Genomic DNA, 19,561 nt, shown 5'->3' on the forward strand with positions numbered 1-19,561 from the left:
AGAGAGAGAGTCGTCTGATGGAATTTTATGAGTTGATTTTTCAATATAGTGCTGTGATTAGTCTCTTGAGCTGTTTGTTCTTATACTTTACAATATATATTTACGAAATTACTATTAAATATATTTGTTACCTTTTACTTATCATTTACAGGCCATCTATTCATTTCAGTAGTGATGTTATCTCATTCTGTGGCTGATTGTCCTATGTTTATGGTGTGATGATGATGATGATGATGATGATGTCCCACACTCTGAGGAGCGTAGGAGACAATGTGGGAGACCCGCACCGCTGATTAGGCAAGATCCTAGTGGTTTGCCATTGCCTTCCTCCGACTGTAATGGGGATGAATGATGATGATGAAGATGACACAACAACACCCATTCATCTCGAGGCAGGGAAAATCACTGATCCCATCAGGAATCAAACCCGGGACCCCATGTGCGGGAAGCGAGAATGTGCTACCGCAAGACCACAAGCTGCGGACATGTTTATGGTGCATTGTGTGTAAAATTCAGTTAAGTGCAAACACTAGTACTATTTATGCATTAACTGACACAGGTAGAAGGACTGGTGGTGCGCCCTATTAACAATAATTTGTACAATATTCATATAGTTCTGCAAAAGCATCTAATCTTTTTAATGTATTAAACTGAGGTACTTGGAGGCAACAACTTAAATGTTAGGAGAAGGTCCCGTTAGAATTGTGTAGCAACTTGCTGTGCATATCCAAGAAGCAAAAATGTATGTCACCATAGTCACATTACAAGACTATTTAGTTCAAGTGTAAATGTCAGTGTTGTTTGCCTTGAAATGAGCACATTCAAAGGAAGTAATTGTGGATGTCTTCTGCATAAAACTCTTCTGATTAATGTTAAGTGTACTCTCAACAGTATGGTGTTCATCTGAAGAATACTCAAAAAGTAGGACAAAAATATATTTATCTTTATTGTATTTTGTTCCTTTAATAAGCATAGGTTATAGAAGGTTCACTCCACCCATTATGTTAACTCGGCGATTGTTGTAACGTTTTGAAATGTCTTGCTGGATCTGCAACAGAAGAACAGTCTTTGTGAGACATTGTTGATTTTGTAAAGGCAAAAGGAAAAATAGCAGTTACCACAATAACGTAATACAGAATTAGAATTGATATTTCTCCTCAAAAAATCAGCGTAACACTTCCATAACGTATGTTCAAAACTAAACTACTAGCTTAGTCATTATCCCATTTCTACAGCTTATTATTAGGTCCTTCTTCAATAATATATGATGCAGACTTAATATTCCTTAGCGTGGAGGAAATCATTTCTACAGTTTGTACTTTGCATTCTTTATGTTTTTTGTTTGCGTTAGAAACTACGGTCTTATCCAAAAGACCTGAGTGGATCCAATCTTTCATATGTTGGCTGAATGTGTTAACCCTGTAACTGTTCTGGACATGTTAACGTGTGTGCCTTTGTACCTGTCCCTGTGTGCTCTGAACGTGTTTACACCCACAACCAGTCCTACCTGGTACTCTGAAAGAGTCTACACGTAGACTCATTCAGAGTACCAGGTAGAAGTACTGGTGGTGCGCGTAAACACGTTCAGAGCACACAGGGACAGGTACAATGGTGCGTGCGTTAACACATCCAGAGCAGTTAAAAGGTTAAAAAAGTGTCTGCACTCAGCTTTTGAAGATGGTAATCATAGACTGAAATTTATTACCTGTTGCACATGGTGGTAAGAAACAGTCTGAAAAGCTTGTAAGGACGTTGCAGGAAGGGTTGTGCTGAAAAGTAATTGTTTATAAAAAAAATTCGATACTTGTGCCGTTTTGAAGTTAATTAGTATTGAAGCTAGCCAATGAATCCATTGTGCACAGACTGAAAAACTACACTGAGAAAATGCCACATACAGTAACAAAACAAAAATGGTGGAAAATCAAAAAGTTTTAATCTGTTCATGAAAAATGATTTTCGCATTCTACTAATCTGATCTGGCTGCTTGTTAGTGCCTTATAACACTAAATCTTGTGATTACATTCCATAGTCACATGTACAAATACTGCCCGCTGAAACATAAAGAATTTAAAATCCTGCAACTTAGTCACACTGAAATACTCAGTCAACCAGGAAACCATTTATGTCTTTGTAACAATTATGGACCACGACCTTATACAGGTTGGTCAGAAACAGTCTGAAGAGCTTGTATGGGTGTGCAAAGTAGCTTGTGCTGAAAAATAACTGTTAAGCAAAAAAATTCAATACGTTGTACAGTTCCCAAATTAATTAGCATCAAAATTAGCCAATTAGGCCTTTGCGTACACAAATTCAAGCAGCCTGCCAGAAACAATGTCACCAAACATGATTGTTTGGTTTCCTAAAACAACAAGAGAGCGATACAAAATTTGGACACGGGATGGTAGTAAGGATCGAACCCAAGCCAGAGGCTGAGCAGTCTCATGCACTATCATCTGCACTATATATATCATCATTTAACATTTTTAGCATACCAAAAATCTTGGAAAGCTCCCGACTGATTTACTTCAAATTTATATGCAATATTCTAATACATATTCAGTCAGACATAGGCTATATACAAGGTCTCGCACAAGAAAGTTGATGTGTCAAAATAAAATAGAGGTTGAAGTCTATTGACAGAATCTTTATTCATTACTGAAACAAACAGTTTTCGAATTTATTTCTTCAAAATTGTTTCATTAAAATGCAATCCAGTATGCCTGTGCCACTCATTTAAACATTAAACACAATTTTGCATAACAGCTTGGCATGTAGACGCCGGGATGGCTGCCACTTCGCTACACGTATCTCCTTTCAATTGTTCTAGAGAATTTCGGTTACTGATATATACTTTAGATTTGACATACACCCATAAGAAAATATCCATGGGGCTGAAATCTGTGCTGCATGGGGGCTAATTTATGTCCCCCCTCCTGGAGATCGATTTGCCGGGGAAAATATCACAAACTCGCTGTATAGCTGCATTGGATATTTGTACTGTGGCTCTGTCTTGCTGAAACCATGTTCTTTGGTTATAACTAGAAAAGTTTTGTAACTCAGCCACCAAAAAGTCATTTAACATCATCACATAGCATTCCAAATTCACTGTAACTAAACGACCACTTTCATCCTCTAAAAATTGTGGGCCAATTATTTCTCAAGTGAACATCGCAGCCCGTACAGTAACTTTTGGGAATTAAGGGGTTCATTGCACTCCAGTAGTGGTAATTTTGCTTACTGACATTACTTTTCAGGTCAAAATGAGCCTCGTCAGAAAACAAGATGCAGTTAAATGAATGGTAATCACTCAGTCACATCATTAATGAACTGAAGCCTATGTCTGGCATCCTGGGGCTTTATTTCTAGCACCAGTTGGATTTTTAAGGGTGCAGTTTAAGGTCCTTTTGCAGAATTTGGTGCAGTGATGATCTATGTAAATTTAAAGAACTTGCACGCTCATGAATGGAGAGGTTAGGATCATTACGAGCAGACTGATTTACACTCACCACGGATTTGCCTACTCTTGATGACCCTCATCGCCTGCATTTCACTGTGGCCAGTACTGAACTGGTCTCCTCAAACATTTTGATCCCTTTCCAGCTAAGGGGCATATTTCACCCAGAGCATCATTTAAATTATGCTGTCCATGATCACTGCAAAATTTCCTCTGTTTACAGTTGTCGAATCACCATTTTTATAAAATTCTCAAACACACAATGCATGGTCTGCTCCCAAGAAGCACTCTATACGGATTGAATTCCTAAAGGCCAAGCAGGTTATGAACATACTTCCCACTCTCCTCTGATTTATTGTGCATGTGCAGAGAGCTTTTAAAATATAAAATTTCTTTTAAGACGTCCTGCATCTCTTTAAACACCAGTGTATAGGTTTTCTGTTAAAACCATCTGTGAGGAAAAAAATACTGTTCCATGCTGTATTGTAAAAATGTGCAGTTTGTTTATTTATCAAGTCAATTTTAACTACAATAGCATGGCATTTAAACCATTAGACAAATTGCTTTTCCCAAATACTGAGTGGTCAGAAACAGTCTGAAAAGCTTGTAAGGGTAATGCAGGGAGACTGTGCTGAGAAATAATTGCTAAAAAAAAGATTGGTTATGTTGTGCCATTTCCGAGCTATTTAGCACTGAAGTTAAGCAATTAAGCAGTCGAGCACAAAAAATCCAGCAGCTGGCCAGAGACAGTATCACCAATCTTATTCTTTGTTTGGTCTCCTCAAACCGAATAGACATAGCTTTTGCTCACCTACCTTAAGTTTATCACTTCTGAAAAAGGCACATTTAACTGGTAATGAGCATTTGACCAAATGGTAACTCGTGAACCTGCAGATGACAGTGCATTACCACATTTAAGCACACATGATTGCTTGAATTTGTACAAGCAATGACGTGACTGGTTAACTCCAATGTTAAGTACTTGGGAATGGTACAACACATTGAATTTTTTTCATATTTCTCAGCAGAAACTTCCCTGCAGCAGCCTTAAAAGCTTATCAGACGCTGTCATAGGAGCTACTATCCTCCATCCAACAGCAGGAGAAGTCTCTCTCATACTCTATATACCAATGATCTCAACCTATTTACTAATTCATTTTAAGTGACACCAATTTCCAATCAAGAAACTGTTGGCAATAACAATAAACAAGGCTCAAGGTAAGAGAGAGAAGGAAGAGGATATAGTGTGGGGTGAAGAAAATGGACATAGAGAGGGGGACGGCAGAGATAGAGAGAGATAAGGAGTTGGAGTTGCAGGATAGAGAGGGGGGGGGGGAAGGAGGAGGAGGAACAGATGTACAAATAGAGGGGGAAGGAGGAGATGGGCAGAGAGAAGAGGGAGACTATGATGTATATCCAATTTCACACATATTTAGCAATTACCAGTTTGCTTCTCCATAATAAAGTAATGTCTGAAAATAGCTGCAGGAATATTAAATCAAGTATTAATAAGATTTCAAAGTAGTGCAAAGATTGGCAACTTGCTTTGAAATCCAGAAATATAAAACTGTGCACTTCACAGAAAAAATAGTATTCTGTAACTACAACATCAGTGTTCACAAATACAATTGGTCAACTCATAAAATTACCCACATGTGACACTTTGTAGGGATATGAAATGAAACAATCACATACACTCAGTTTTAGGTAAGGCATGTGGCAGACCTTGGCTCGTTAGCAGAATACTGTGGAAATGCAATGAGTGTATGACACAGACCGCTTACAAATCACTTGTGTGTCCCACCTTACAATACTGCTCAAGTGTTTTGGATCCATACCGAATAGGAGTAACAAGGATCATTGATTGTACACACAGAAAGACAGCATATATATGGTCACAGGTTTGTCTGTAAATGTTGAAAAAACTGGACTGGCTCCCAATGATAGCTGCAAATTATCCTGAGACAGTCTAAGAATAAAATTTTAAGAATGAGTATTAAGTGAAGAGCCTATAAATATCCCTCCATCCCCTATGTATTACTCCTATAGGAACTATTAAAACAAAATTAGATTAATTATGGCACACACACACACACACACACACACAGAGGCAACTGAGGAATTAATCTTCCTGTGTTCCATATGCAAATGGAGTGAGAAGAAATCCTAGCATGTGGTTTCATGCTAGGTGTGCAATGCATCTTGGCAATGGTTTGCAAAGTATGTACTATATTTATCAAACTATAAGAGTGCCATGAATATACAACAATCCACCTCCTTTTTTTAAGAGGTTTCTTGAGAAAATTTTATTTTTAATATATTCTAACTAATCAAAAGTACAAACTTTTATTGATGTAAAACATCTGCCTAAAAAATTAACATTACACTTGTCCTAAACTTATGATATTTACCGATCTTATACATTTTGATAATAAAAAGAGAAATAAAATAAACAAAGAGAAATGGTTTATGTTAACTTTTATCTTCATATCCTCTTCTGATTACCATAGAAGCCAGTCATCTGTGGTATCACTATTTTTAACCCCGTGGTGAACATGGTTAATAATAATCGTCACCACCACCAGTATCATCATTATCTCGAATGATAGTTTCACCTAACCATAAAAGAGGCAATGTATTTCTATACACCAGCAGCAATGAAATTTATAATCTTGGGTATCACAAATATTTGGCCCTTTTGAATAGGATGCAATTTCTGAGGTTGTCATTATGTTGGAACCTGAGAAAACAGCTGGTTTTTGAGTGTACATAATGAAATTCGCACCTACGTTGGCATTTGAATAACACATTATACCTTTGTCTCCTGTTTCCAAACACGTTGTCTGCCCACTGCTCTCTCCCACTGGTTGCATAGAACCAACAGCTGACACATCCCATTTCATTTCCATCACATTTCACAGTGAGTGTTGAAAACATTGCTGCTTGAAACACATAAGTACACCACTGGCCACTATCGATACTTTTACCTTCTCCTGCAGAAATATAAATTATTGTTGACTGCTTTTCAAATTTTAATGTCAATTTAATTTCAGCAACAAATGGATTCCAGCAAACTGCAGTTTAAATGTGGTAAACGTCCATAAAAAGCCAAGGAATATAGTATATATTCCCATGTTATACAGTTGGCAGCACGACGAAATTTGCTGCTTCCGAAACTTCCAAATTCTTCAAAATAAATCTGAACAATTTTGTAGGTTGCCTATCTAACAACTTCCATGGGGGGGAAAAATTCAATTCAATATCTCATGTAAAAATTGACTGAATCTAAAAATTTAAAATGCTATCATAATCTGCTTATTAAGAGACATTATATTATATTAAAAGTTTAACACAGTAAGACTAGTGTTACAGTTAGAACCATGTTTCTGTCTTGAGGCAACACAGCTGTCGGCCCACAAACACTTTATGCATCCAGTATTTCAAAATGAGAACGCTTAGTGGGTCCCAACAAACTTCATATGCAATTTCAAACCTTATGAAACTTTTTCTTGCTTCCATCCCCCCTCTTAAAGCCCCCCCCCCCCTTTCCACACACACACACACACACACACACACACACACACACACACACACACACACACACACACACACACACACCAAAAAATGGGATCACTTACTAGATTTTCACTGTTCATGAAGTTAACTTCAACATCATGCATGACGTTTTAATTTACTACATTTTTAGTACTTCCTCTATCCACAACACGATTTGCAAACAGCATCGACATATGCTACTGAATGTACCTTGCACAATTATATTGTTGTGTGATTCATAGTTCAGGAGTTACGGTGTCATAAACTTGAGATGTATAAATAACTTTTCTTTGCATAAAATGGAGTGCAAATAATGCACACGAATTCATCCAGTGTTTCATAACAACAGCACATAGCAACTTCCAAAAAACTTTAGGCATAATTTCAACCCTTTCTACACTTTCTCACTTAAATGCTTAACATCCAATATTTACCACATGAACTCATATTACAGTGGTCAGACATCTGAAACTGTTTTATACTTGGAAGTCTGATTCTTCACAGCATCAGGGTGTTAGCAATTTAAGCCAATACATTACATAAAGACACTGACCTCAGCAGCAACAGTTTGATCTGCAAATGTAGACAACCCAGCATTTCTCGAATGACAAGATTGGGAAAAAACATTGTATTATAACCAGGTTAATATGGTATGTAGATATATAACTGGAAGACTCAGCTGGATTGGGCAGGGAGGGAGGGGGATGGGAGGGGGTGGGGGTGGGGGTGGGGGGGTGGGGTGGGGGGAATGTATATCCTGCAAGAGCTGCGCACAAAATCCAGGACTGTCTGCTATTAGTGATTGTTAAATATATCATACTTTGCAGAAACATGAATAATAATGAATCATTTGTGAAATTGTTACTTTCTTTCCTTAAAAATACAAGAGATCTGCAGACATGTACAGGTGTGTCACTATAGCTAGTACACAGTGCTTGGTACCACCAGGAGTAAGACAACAGTATCACAAAAAGTTATTGAAATGTGTAAACTCATCAACCTAAGTGCAAGTTACATCTTGCTTACATAGGTCTGATGGAACCCATAGTATCATTGTCATCATCATCATCATCATCATCATCATCACCACCACCACCACCACCACCACCACCATTGTCTATACCATTATCATTATCTTTTAGGTTTAGCCTTGTGGACCTGAAGATAAGAAACCTCACACACTTCAGTGAGCAGTTCGTTGACACTTGAGCTTCCAACAGCTGTGAGCCAACTTGCCTTAGGAGGGGATACAACAGCGTTACGACACCCTTCCCAAGCATATCAGCGCTTGCATCCAGGTCAGAGGTGTGCAACCTCACACTGATAAATGGGCTCATAAGCCAAGTTCTTTGTAAATGAATGAGTGAAGCAGATAACAACCACCTTAAACATGCTAAACAAAGGGTTGAGTACTTCCTGTTGCCTTAATGTATTAGCACCAGTATTTGTCTCCTGCTGTACAAAATCTGACATAACTCAGGAATGAATGAGGCTACAGGGGTTGCACAAAAATATGTAAACAGCATGAGAAATGTATGCCTGAACATGAGTGCAGATAATAGCCAAACCTGTAGGTTGTACTGTTGTATTTGGCCACAGACAACACGTCTGAAATGTCCTCAATATGCTGTAAGTGCCAGTCATAGTCAGGACAGAGTTCTGTATAACTGTGAGTGTTTCAAACACGGGCACATTGTTGGTGTTCTTAAGGTGGGTACTTCAGTAACTGAGGTAGCTGAAGTGCTCGGTATTTCGAGAGACACCGTATCAAAGATTTATACCGGGAATAGGGAAAGCAGAAAAACACTATCGGGTAAGTCACAGCAAGGACGAAAATGTGCGTCGAGTGAATATCACAGACGGTCAACTGAAATGATTGTGACACAAAATTAGAGTACGACTCCTGCAAATATCACTGCAGAATTTAATGTCACACTTGTGAGCCCTGTCAGCACCGAAACAACATCGAGGGAGGTCCACGAGGACAGACTCGCAGGGCTAGCCAGAATTCCAAAAGCACTCATCAGTGATCCAAATGCCTGTAACAGGAAAGTGGTATCAAAGGCATAAAACCTGGACTATGAAGCAATAGATGAATGTCATTCCACCAGATGAGTCTTATTTCACACTGTTTCCAACTTCTGGTTGAATTTACGTTCCGGGACTAAAACGTGACAGGGGTTCGGTGACGATTTGGGCAGCCACATCGTGGTATTCCACCAACCCCACAGTTACCCTGCAAGGTCACATTACTGCCACGGATTATGCAATCATTTTGGCTAATCAGGTGTGTCTCGTGGTAAAACGTTTGTTCCTCAAAGGTGATGCTGTGGTCCAAGAAAGCAGGGCCCCTTTTCACACAGCTCACAGCATCCGGAACTGGTTTTGTGAGCAAAAGGATGAATCACTGCATCTCCCCTGTCCACCACAGAATACAGCTGAGCCTTTGTAGATTACTTTCGAGAGAAGGGTGCACGATCACTATCCATCCTCATCATAGTTACCTGATCTTGCCATTATTTTGCAGGAAGAATGGTGTAAGATTTCCTTGAAAATCATACAGGACCTGTATCTATCCATTATGAGGTGACGGTAAGCTGTTTTGAATGCCAATGGAATTTCAACACTGTATTAGTCACGGTAATGTGTCATGTTTTTGATGTTTCCGTATTTTTGTCCAGCCCGTGTATGCTCAAATGAAAAGGACCAATGTTTTTCGCATATAACTTTCTATCTCTTCGATATATCACACGATGCCTATTCCAATGGAAAATTACATGTTGCACCCCTGAATGCAACTTCAAATCTTGGAGGAAACTTGAAGGTTTTGTAAATTCATCAACTAAGTTCTACGTAATTTCGTAACGGCTAAAAGCAATTCGCATTGCTCACTGAGCAGCCCACCTCCTTCTGCAGTTCCTTCGTCTTCTCGATGATGAGCTTCAGCTTGGGCTGCAACGCCCGGGCCTCCTCGGCAGCCTCCGCCTTCTTCTGCCTGGCCGCCGCCTGCTGCGCCACCATCTTCTCTGCCAGCCTCAGCTTGTGCTGCAGCTGCTCTACTAGTCGGTCCACATACCTGTGCACATGCAGATGCACAATTGGCTAAATGAAAATGCAATGCAATGTTTAGAGTGAGCTATAGCACGTTAATACATTATCAGTGGCCACACACGAGTAATAATTAGGAGAGCCCCTTTTGAAAGTACACCTGCTTTTTAACCTTATTTTTTAAAGTTATTTAGTCCTCCTATCTAGAAACACAACATGACACATTAGTACCTGTATGAGTGCTTTATATTGCAGAGGTGCCTGATCTTCGGATCATTAGCAGTGCTTAGCACTTCAGCGACCTGGCCCAGCATCTTCTCGACTGTTTCCGACGACTGCAGCTGGACAGACATCGGCACGTTCTGGAGCTGTGTCAGCTGCACACCACGCACGGAGTCATCTCGCATCTCAAACAGCCGAATCTTCAGGAAGGCCTGGAGCTGTACAAACCGTTGGGAAACTGCATTCAGTTTCAATATAAAGAACAAAACGGAGCAAAATTGACTTAACAGCTTAATGGTAAGCAGAAGGAAATAAATTAAAAACTAAGTCAAACACTGACAGGGAAAAAAATCACAACACCAAAAAATAATGCACAGTAACGAAACGATTACAGGTTAGTGTAAGCACGAGATAAGCCACTGTACATGTGAAATGCCGGTACATTAATAACCGGTGTAACTGTCATAATGTTGAATGTAAGCATACAAATGAGCATGCATTGTGCTGTAGAGGAGCTGGATGTCAGTTTGTGGGATGGAGTTCCATGCCTGTTGCACTCGGTTGATTAAAAATGGGACAGTTAATGCTGTCTGATGATGACAGTGGAGTTGTCGTCCAACAGTGTTCTATATGTGCTCGATTGAAGACAGATCTGGTGATCAAGCAGGCCAAGGCAACATGCCGACTTTCTGTAGAGCATGCTGGGTTATAACAGTAGTGCACAGGTGGGTATCAGTGGTGGTGCACGAGTATACGTTCTGGGTGTTCACAAATTTTTAGGTTCAGAAAAATTTAAGAGTGTGAAATTAATAGCATCTCCTACATAACAGTTATGCTTATCAACAAGTTTATACAACTACAGTACTGCCAATAATAATAATACTAACAACAACAACTTATCTGACAAAAGAATGAATTGTTTTGGTCGAATTTTGTTGTTTTGTACATATTAACTGTAAGGCAATAACGAAATAACGTGTAAGATTTAACAACTCTCCATTTTGCATTTTTGTGTAAGTGGGAGTTTTTGTGCTTGTCCATTTTTCGGGCAAATGTACAAGATCTCTAAGAGATGTATTAGTTCACAAATTTACTTCCGGGCTGAAAACAGATATTCTTATGCTGCACCCACACAAAAACTTATGCTAACTGTACACCTCGTTGTTAAATGTTCGCTTGAGGTCACACTTATTTGATTTTGTCGCTCTCTCAGTCCAAGGATCCTCCTTTGCATTTAACTTTTCCTGTTAATTTACTTTTCTGCTCCCAGAATGATATTTTTCACTCTGCAGTGGAATGTGCACTGATATCAAACTTCCTGGCAGATTAATGCTGTGCACCAGACCGAGACTCGAACTTTGCCCATGCTCACAGCTTTACTTTTGTGTTAGCACTTAAAGTAGATTCGACATAGTTAATATTTACAATGCACATTAAAGCCGATTCCCTCACAGTAAACAACCAACTCCAATCACAAAGTGCTGTTTGTGGAAACATGTCTACCAACATGGTCACTCGCCTAGAATACAAATGAGACGCTGAGATCCATAAGGGCCAAAAGCACACCAACATCGATCCCACATTTAAGTGAATATCAGACAAGACAAGTGACACAGCCTTTCGGGCATTTTGATGTATACAATGTGGGCCTACAGCACAGATAAACGTGACTCATCATAAAATTAAAAGATCTCAGAAGCACGAATATATGCTACAATCTCACAATCGATGGTGATTTGCTTTACGCCCTTATGATACTCACAAGGAAAACTCCCCATCGCACCCCCTCAGATTTAGTGGTAAGAGGGCCCAGTGGACACCCTGTCAAAAATGGAACACAGCTCAAGCAAGAAAACATGAAGAAGGTGTACTGAATGGTGAAAAAAAAAGCAAAATAGAAACAGTGAATGGTCCAAGTTCAGAAGTACAACATAGAGTGCAGACGAATAACCTCGGCATTGCAGTTAAGCGGTGATGGAGTTGGGCTACAAAGTGGCCGAGCCCGTGTTCAAAGCTCCATCGTGCCAATCCCCCCCACCACCACCACCAAATTATGAACTGTCAGTCTGGCTGGTCATTGACACGTCTGTTCGTCATATTCAAATTTATGTTCATGTCATAGTGTAACGTCCATTTGCAACAGCAAGGTGTAAGGAAGAGACCTATAATGAAAGTTGCTTCTGCATAACTACTCTATTAACAGCCAAAAGGAAGTGGCTTTCAAATGGGAACCACAAACATTTGATGACAAGGCAGCAAGTCAATCAAATCCTCCACTGGAAAACACGTCTGGTGTGTCATACACGGCATTAGTGACAGTACGTGTGTCATACGACAGGAATCTCTCGTCGATGTTCCCAGCACGTATGCCTGTTGAGCGAGTGAGATATGCCTCCTTGCCCGATTTAAGTGTTCGTATGAATGCGAATGTGATGATTCCCAAAGATATGATAAAAATATAATAGTTTGTTACATAAGCTGCAACCAATGAAGCTACCCAAGCACAACTCACGACCCACACCCACAGCTTCAATTCCGCCAGTACCTTGTCTCCTGTCTTCCAAACTTCACAGAAGCTTTCCTGCAGAACTAGCACTCTTGGAAGGAAGGATACTGTAGAGACATGGCTTAGCCACAGGAATGAAATTTTCAGTCTGTAGCAGAGTGTGCACTGATATGAAACTACCTGGCAGATTAAAACTGTGTGCCGGACCAAGACTCAAACTCGGGACCTTTGCTTTTCACGGGGAAATTCTCTACCAACTTGAGCTACCCAAGCCTGGCTCGTGACCCCTCCCCAGAGCTTCAAGTCTGCCAGTATGTCTTCTCCTACCTTACAAACCTCACAGAAGCTTGCCCGTAAAAGGCAAAGGTTCCGAGTTTGAGCCTCGGTCTGGCACACAGTTTTAATCTGCCAGGAAGTTTCATTGTGAACCCTCTCTGCCAGGCACTTAAATGTGATTTGCAGAGTATCCTTGTAGATGTAGATGTCAGTGTGGTGGCAACTGTGGCTCAAATTGCTGCTGCACATGCAGTACAATGCACCAGAACCATACGCTGAACACGACAGTCTTCCTTCTCAGCTGTGCCGCATGGCCATTCGGAGCCCGATCATCTTGCACCACACAGTCTCGTGACCACTGCTGACAGCAATCGTGCACAGTGGTTACATTCCTGCCAAGTTTTTCAGCAATATCACAGAACGAACATCCAGCTTCTCGTAGTCCTATTACACGACCTCGTACAAACTCAGTGAGGTGTCGATAATGGCATCTTTGCCACCTTAAAGGCATTTTAACAAAGCAAACTGGGGCCCATTCCCCTTTTCTTTCACATATATGTGAATGAGCCCATAGGAGTACGAAAAGTACTTACTGGCGTGCATTTGCCTTTCTTTGTGCCCATACTTCTTTCACTCTTTTGCAGTAGGCTTCTTTTCTTTCTTGAGACCACATTGTTCCAGTCTTCTTTGGTTCCTCCTCTTGGTCAACTTTCCACTTGTGAATTTTGGATCTGAAGATTTCCCTTATTTGGATATCCTCTGGTGTAATTCCTGCTAGTTTCAGATCTGTTTTGATTTTGCCAATCCATTTCATTGGGTCTGTTTTAGATTTACTCCTGTTTTCATAGAATTCAACTATTTGCTATGTAAGTCTGTCCGCATTCATTCTTTTGATTTGTCCATAGAATCTTAATCTGCATTTTCTAATATCACTGTGAATATTAGATTATTGTTTGATTTCCTGTTTCCCTCAGAGCCGATACTGTTCATCTACAAGTTTTGGGCCTAAAATTTTTCTTATGATCTCTCGTTCCTTTTTCTGAATGTTCTCTATGTCTGTTTTCCTGTTTGAAATTAGTGTCTCTGATCCATATAGGCATTCTGGTTTTATGACGGTATTGTAGTATCGCAGTTTTGTGTGCTTGGAGACACATTTTTTTAATTGTAGATATTTTGAGTGAGTCAATAAGCAGTGCCCATCTTTTGGTATCTGAGTGAGATTGTTGTAGGTTGCCTGGGTTATAGTGCACAGTGACCATTGTTGTATAGTTAGCAGGTGCAGTATGTGCACACCTGGTCAATAGGACTTGATTACATAATTAAGACACAGACTGACCATAACTAATTTAGTGAGGTGTCTGAAAGTTGTGCAAGTAACACCTGTGAAACCAAATGTGTGTATCTCAACCACATTACTGAACGTAGACAGTACTCTACCCACCCTCATTTATAGTCAATTTTTCACTGTAATCGCGGCCACTGAGGAACTAGAAGCTGATTTATGACCAGGTATGTCACAGCATTCTTGACCAACATCAGCTCACCACTTCAGTCTCAAAGGTATCTAATACTCATGACCATTACAGCATGTATTTAAAGCAAACCTGATTTGCATCCTCTTAGGAGGAGGAGGATATTAGTGTTTAACATCCCATCGACAATAAGGTCATTAGAGATGGAGCACAAACTCAGATTAGGGAAGAATGGGGAAGGAGATATTGGCCGTGCCCGTTCAAAGGAACCATCCCGGCATTTGTCTAGAGTCATCCTCTTAGTGGTGCTACTAGTGCCACTCTTATGCTACTGGCACAAAATCTGAACAGACGTCATTTTTCAATTGTAGAAACACACCTACCAACTCTTGTTTATGTTGCACAATTCCTTCTTGGTGATGCAGTTTGCTTGCGCCAGTGTATATAGTCCATATTCATCATCACTAATCTTTCATTAACAAGTTACTGAAAAACCTCTCGGTGAAAAAAATCTGTAGAATATGCTAAAGATATTGAGAAATCCTTACACTTCAAATGAGCGTATTTTTCAAACATGGTCTACACAAAATTGCTAAAATCCATACAACAAGTTCATATATGAACATGGGACTAGATCTTGCCATTACTTATATATCATTACCAAAAGCAATGTTAAAATGCAAAGAATAAACTTGTACAACAGACTTCTGCAACAGATTAAAAACAAAAAACTAATTTACTACCATTGAGGAAGCAATAAAAAATTGTTTGTTAAATAATATAATAGGGGTAGGTAAAAAATCTACTTACCAACCAGCTACCGGAAAAACCACATACAGTACATAAGATATGGATATGCACATGCTTTCAATGCCAACGGCTTCTTCTGGTAAAAGAGCTGAAGGAAAAGGAAGATGTGTGAAGCAAAAGGACTGGCAAGGTTTAGGAATAGAGAAGAGTTACAGAAAAGTCACCCAGAATACTGGGTTAGCAGAGACTTACTGAGAAGGAAAGAGTAACTGTCGATACCTGCACCAGACGAACTTTGAAAACCTTATTAAATGCATGTAGTTACACTGTTGAAGTTTGCTTTTAATGACATCCACATTATTTACATAAATGTTCATCATTGATGACCAAGTGTTATGATCATGAGCCACTACACAATATGGTAATGAAAATCTGCAAAAATTCATATATACTTTTGGCACATTTACAGAACTCAGAGAGTGTCCACAGACAAAAAGAAAGTAAATAAATAAAGTAAACACGACCTATGATTGAAGACTAATTAGTTTATCACAGCAAAATGCTTTAGGACAAAATTCAGTCGTTATGAAGCAGATAGGTGGGTGATGGATAGTGACTACTAAAGGCTGAGGCTAGGAGGGTTACGGGAATGTAAGATATATTGCAGGGAGAGTTCCCACCTGCACAGTTTGGAAAAGCAGGTGTTGGTAGGAAGGATCCAGATGGCAAAGGCTATGAAGCAGTCACTGAAATGAGGAATGTTGTGTTGGGCAGCTTGCTCAGCAGCTGTTTCTTGGCCACACTGTTTACAGTTTAGCTTGTAGATCAGACATAGCCCTGCCTCTGATAGGATAGGTGATGCTTGAGACCAGACTGGAGCAGGTGGTGGTGGGAGAATGTATGGGGCAGGTCTTGTATCTAGGTCTGTTACAGGGATGTGAACCATGAGGCAAGGGGTTGGGAGCAGGGACGGACAAGGACATTGTGTGGGTTCCGTGGGTGGCAGGATATCATTGTGGGAGGGGTGGGAAGAATTGTGAGTAGGACATTCCTCATTTTGAGGCACGATGAGAAGCAGTCGAATATTGCAAAATAAATATTAAGACCTGAAGAACAAAGATGTAGAATGTTAACAACATTTTTTATTTAAAAAGTTTTAATAGTTTTCACATAAAAAATTCAGAGGTATTACTCTTCAGTATACCCTCGTACATGTATTTCAGCCAGTCCACAGGTAATAGCAATACATGTGAGATCAACTCAAGTGTTAACAAGACCAGTGCCCACCCATCTTCAAATGAATTAATGTCATTAGTGTCATTAGTGACTCACCTCCATGACTTCATCGATGAACTGATTCCTCAGCCGAGGATTGTCGAGGACGGTCAGTGCTTCATTGCCCCGGGCCACTCCACCTTCCAGACCAGTTGCCTCCACGACTATCCCAGATTCTTCTAGTGAAATGTTGAAATCAATTTCCTGAAACAATTGATTTACTTTACTTACAGTTACACCAATCTTCAGCACTTACAGTTCACAGTTATTGGGTTGTAAAGTGAAAGTCATTAATTTTCATTCATAAGCAGGATGTGCAATGATAATTCTTATTACAACTTAAATCTGTGGTGCTGTCACTGTATAGGACTTCGCCCCAGCAAGGATGAAGTCATATCTCAATGAAAGAAAACAGAGAATCACATTAACAAGTGATACCACAGGAATACACCTAAGTTTGAAGCAAGGAAATATCAAATATGGAATTCTGTAAATATTTGTACTTGTTCCACTTCTACTCTTGACCTTAGCTCATTTACTAAAGACATTGGAGGACTCTTCAAAAAATGTTACTTTTGCTACTGCAGTTTATTGATTTTCTACATATTGATAATACAAGGGGAAATAAAATAAATAAATGGGCTATGATATTAGGATAAAAAACTGTGATGCATTGAAGTCTGGGTCAGTCTGGGGAGTGTGCACAGATAGCCAAAGTGGTTAAGGTGACTGCTCGTAACAAATAGGGTATCTGGGTTTGGGTCCAAGTCCAGCACAAATTTTCATATGTCCCTAACGACTAGCACATCTTTATCCAATATAGCCGATGTCAAGGAATTTGCAGCCAGTGAATAATTTCGAAGTAAAAAGAAAAGGTTTACATTAACCTCTATTTTCAATTTCTTTTTTGTTCACTATCTAAGCAAGTTACTTTGTGGTATCACTAGTTTAGACATCATAATCATCATCGTCATTATCATCAATGGCATTATAAAATATTAAATGGTTACAGTTCGATAAATATATTCGTTCTATAAGTGTCAGTGCAACTGTTGAAATATGTCATTAATTTTATAACAAAAGTTTTAATTGTAATTTTATTTAAAAAAAACCTTTATAACAATACCGAGGATTGTTCGTATTCATATATAAAGGGGCAGCCATGTTGGCATTGGAGAGCAGTATTTTATTAGATTCCGTGTAAGAAGCATGTAATGACTTAAGGAAAATGTAAGTGTTATAAGCATGTCAGTACAAAATGGCTCTGAGCGCTATGGGACTCAACATCTTAGGTCATAAGTCCCCTAGAACTTAGAACTACTTAAACCTAACTAACCTAAGGCCATCACACACACCCATGCCCAAGGCAGGATTCGAACCTGCGACCGCAGCAGTCCCGTGGTTCCGGACTGCAGTGCCAGAACCGCACAGCCACCGCGGCTGGCATGTCAGTACAATTATGAAATATCTTAGAATAAAAGTTCTGAAACTTAATGTTTGTATTTATTAATCATGGCTTAAAACCCATGTTGCATTAGACAACATGAGCCTGAGGCAGCAGCAGATATGTGGATGAGTACACCCTATAAAATTATAAGCTTTGTTAAATAATAAGAAATTTCACAACAATTCATGAAACCTCATATGCTTTAGTCTCCTGAAATTTTGCCATGTAAAATTCATGTTATTGTTATTTATTTATTCTTTTTTCTTTAAACGATGCCACCTATGAACATGTAGAGCTGTGACACCAAATTTTCTTCCTGCAGTACATTTGTCTAGGGCCTCTGCTTCACGAATCACCATTAACTTAAAATTTATGTCATACTGTCTGCATGAACCAACTGTGAACCATGAACTTTTAGATCCATGTTTCACAACGGTGCCACAGGTGTAATTTGCATTCATTGTAGACTTCTACAATGTATATTTCTTACAGCACTGACTATATGAGTAAACTGAATGATACAATCCATTTTACTCTCAGCTCCCTACAGCTGAATCGGTAGAAATTTTACCACTGTAACCAAACTCGAAAATTGACAATGCCTTAGAGCAGCAGCAGCAGCTTCATCAACATTGCTGAAGCTCATGCTCCATTTGTTTTGCCGTATTTCAATGGCCTGTGCAACCAAATTTTTGTTAGCAGTAATTTATCTCCTGCAGGAAGTCATACTTCTTTTCAGTATTTGTACAGTTTTAAAGTTAGTTAAATTCCAACCAATAATGGATTCAGACAAACTGCAGTTTAAACATGGTAGATGTTAATATAAAAGTACACAATACAGACTGAAGTAACAAAAATCATGGTATAGCGATATGTTATATACGTATGAAGTAGTGGAGTGTACTCAATGTAGAAAAGGGAAGTGCATTGTCAGAGCTGTTATTTGTATTCGGGTGATTCATGTGAAAAGCTTTCTGACATGATTGTGGTCGCATGATGGAATTAACAGACTTTGAATGTCAAATGGTAGTTGAGCTAGACATATGGGACATTCCATTTCAAAATCGTTAGGGAATTCATTACTCCAGGATCCACAATGTCAGGAGTGTGTCGAGAATATCAAATTTCAGGCATTACTTCTCACCTCGAATAACACAGTGGTTTAGTGCCATCATTCAACAACTGAGAACAGCTGTGTTTGTGTACAGTTGTCAGTGCTAACAGACAAGAAAACTGTTTAAAATAACCACACAAATCAATGCGGAACATTTGACGAACATACCTGTTAGGACAATGCAGCGAAATTTGGCATTACTGGGCTACGGCAGTAGATGACCAGCTAAAGTGCCTTTGCTAATTATTGGTTGGATCCTAGACAACTGGAAAACCATGGCCTGGTCAGACGAGTACTGATTTCAATTGGTAAGAGCTCACGATAGGGTTCAAGTGCAGCGTACACCCTACAAAGCCTTGACCCAAGTTGTCCATAAGGCACTGCACAAGCTGGGGTGGCTCCATAATGATGTGGGCTCCATATACATGGAATGGACTGGGTC

At 39.5% G+C, this 19,561-nt stretch overlaps 1 protein-coding gene across 1 annotated transcript in view; it reads right to left on the reverse strand.

Moving 5' to 3' along the window:
• Positions 1 to 922: 922 nt before the first annotated feature.
• The window catches only part of LOC126428231 (CDK5 regulatory subunit-associated protein 3), a 54,416-nt gene continuing 35,777 nt past the window's right edge, over positions 923 to 19,561 (reverse strand). Inside the window, exons 7-10 of the mRNA XM_050090147.1 lie at positions 16,616 to 16,762; positions 10,289 to 10,497; positions 9,914 to 10,085; positions 923 to 1,048 (exon numbers count right to left, since the gene is read on the reverse strand). Of these exons, the coding sequence (XP_049946104.1) occupies positions 977 to 1,048; positions 9,914 to 10,085; positions 10,289 to 10,497; positions 16,616 to 16,762 (600 nt within the window). The 3' untranslated portion in view covers positions 923 to 976. The remainder of the gene's footprint in view (positions 1,049 to 9,913; positions 10,086 to 10,288; positions 10,498 to 16,615; positions 16,763 to 19,561) is intronic.

Source organism: Schistocerca serialis, chromosome 12, assembly GCF_023864345.2.
Source record: "Schistocerca serialis cubense isolate TAMUIC-IGC-003099 chromosome 12, iqSchSeri2.2, whole genome shotgun sequence".
NCBI classification, from domain to species: Eukaryota; Metazoa; Arthropoda; class Insecta; order Orthoptera; family Acrididae; genus Schistocerca; species Schistocerca serialis.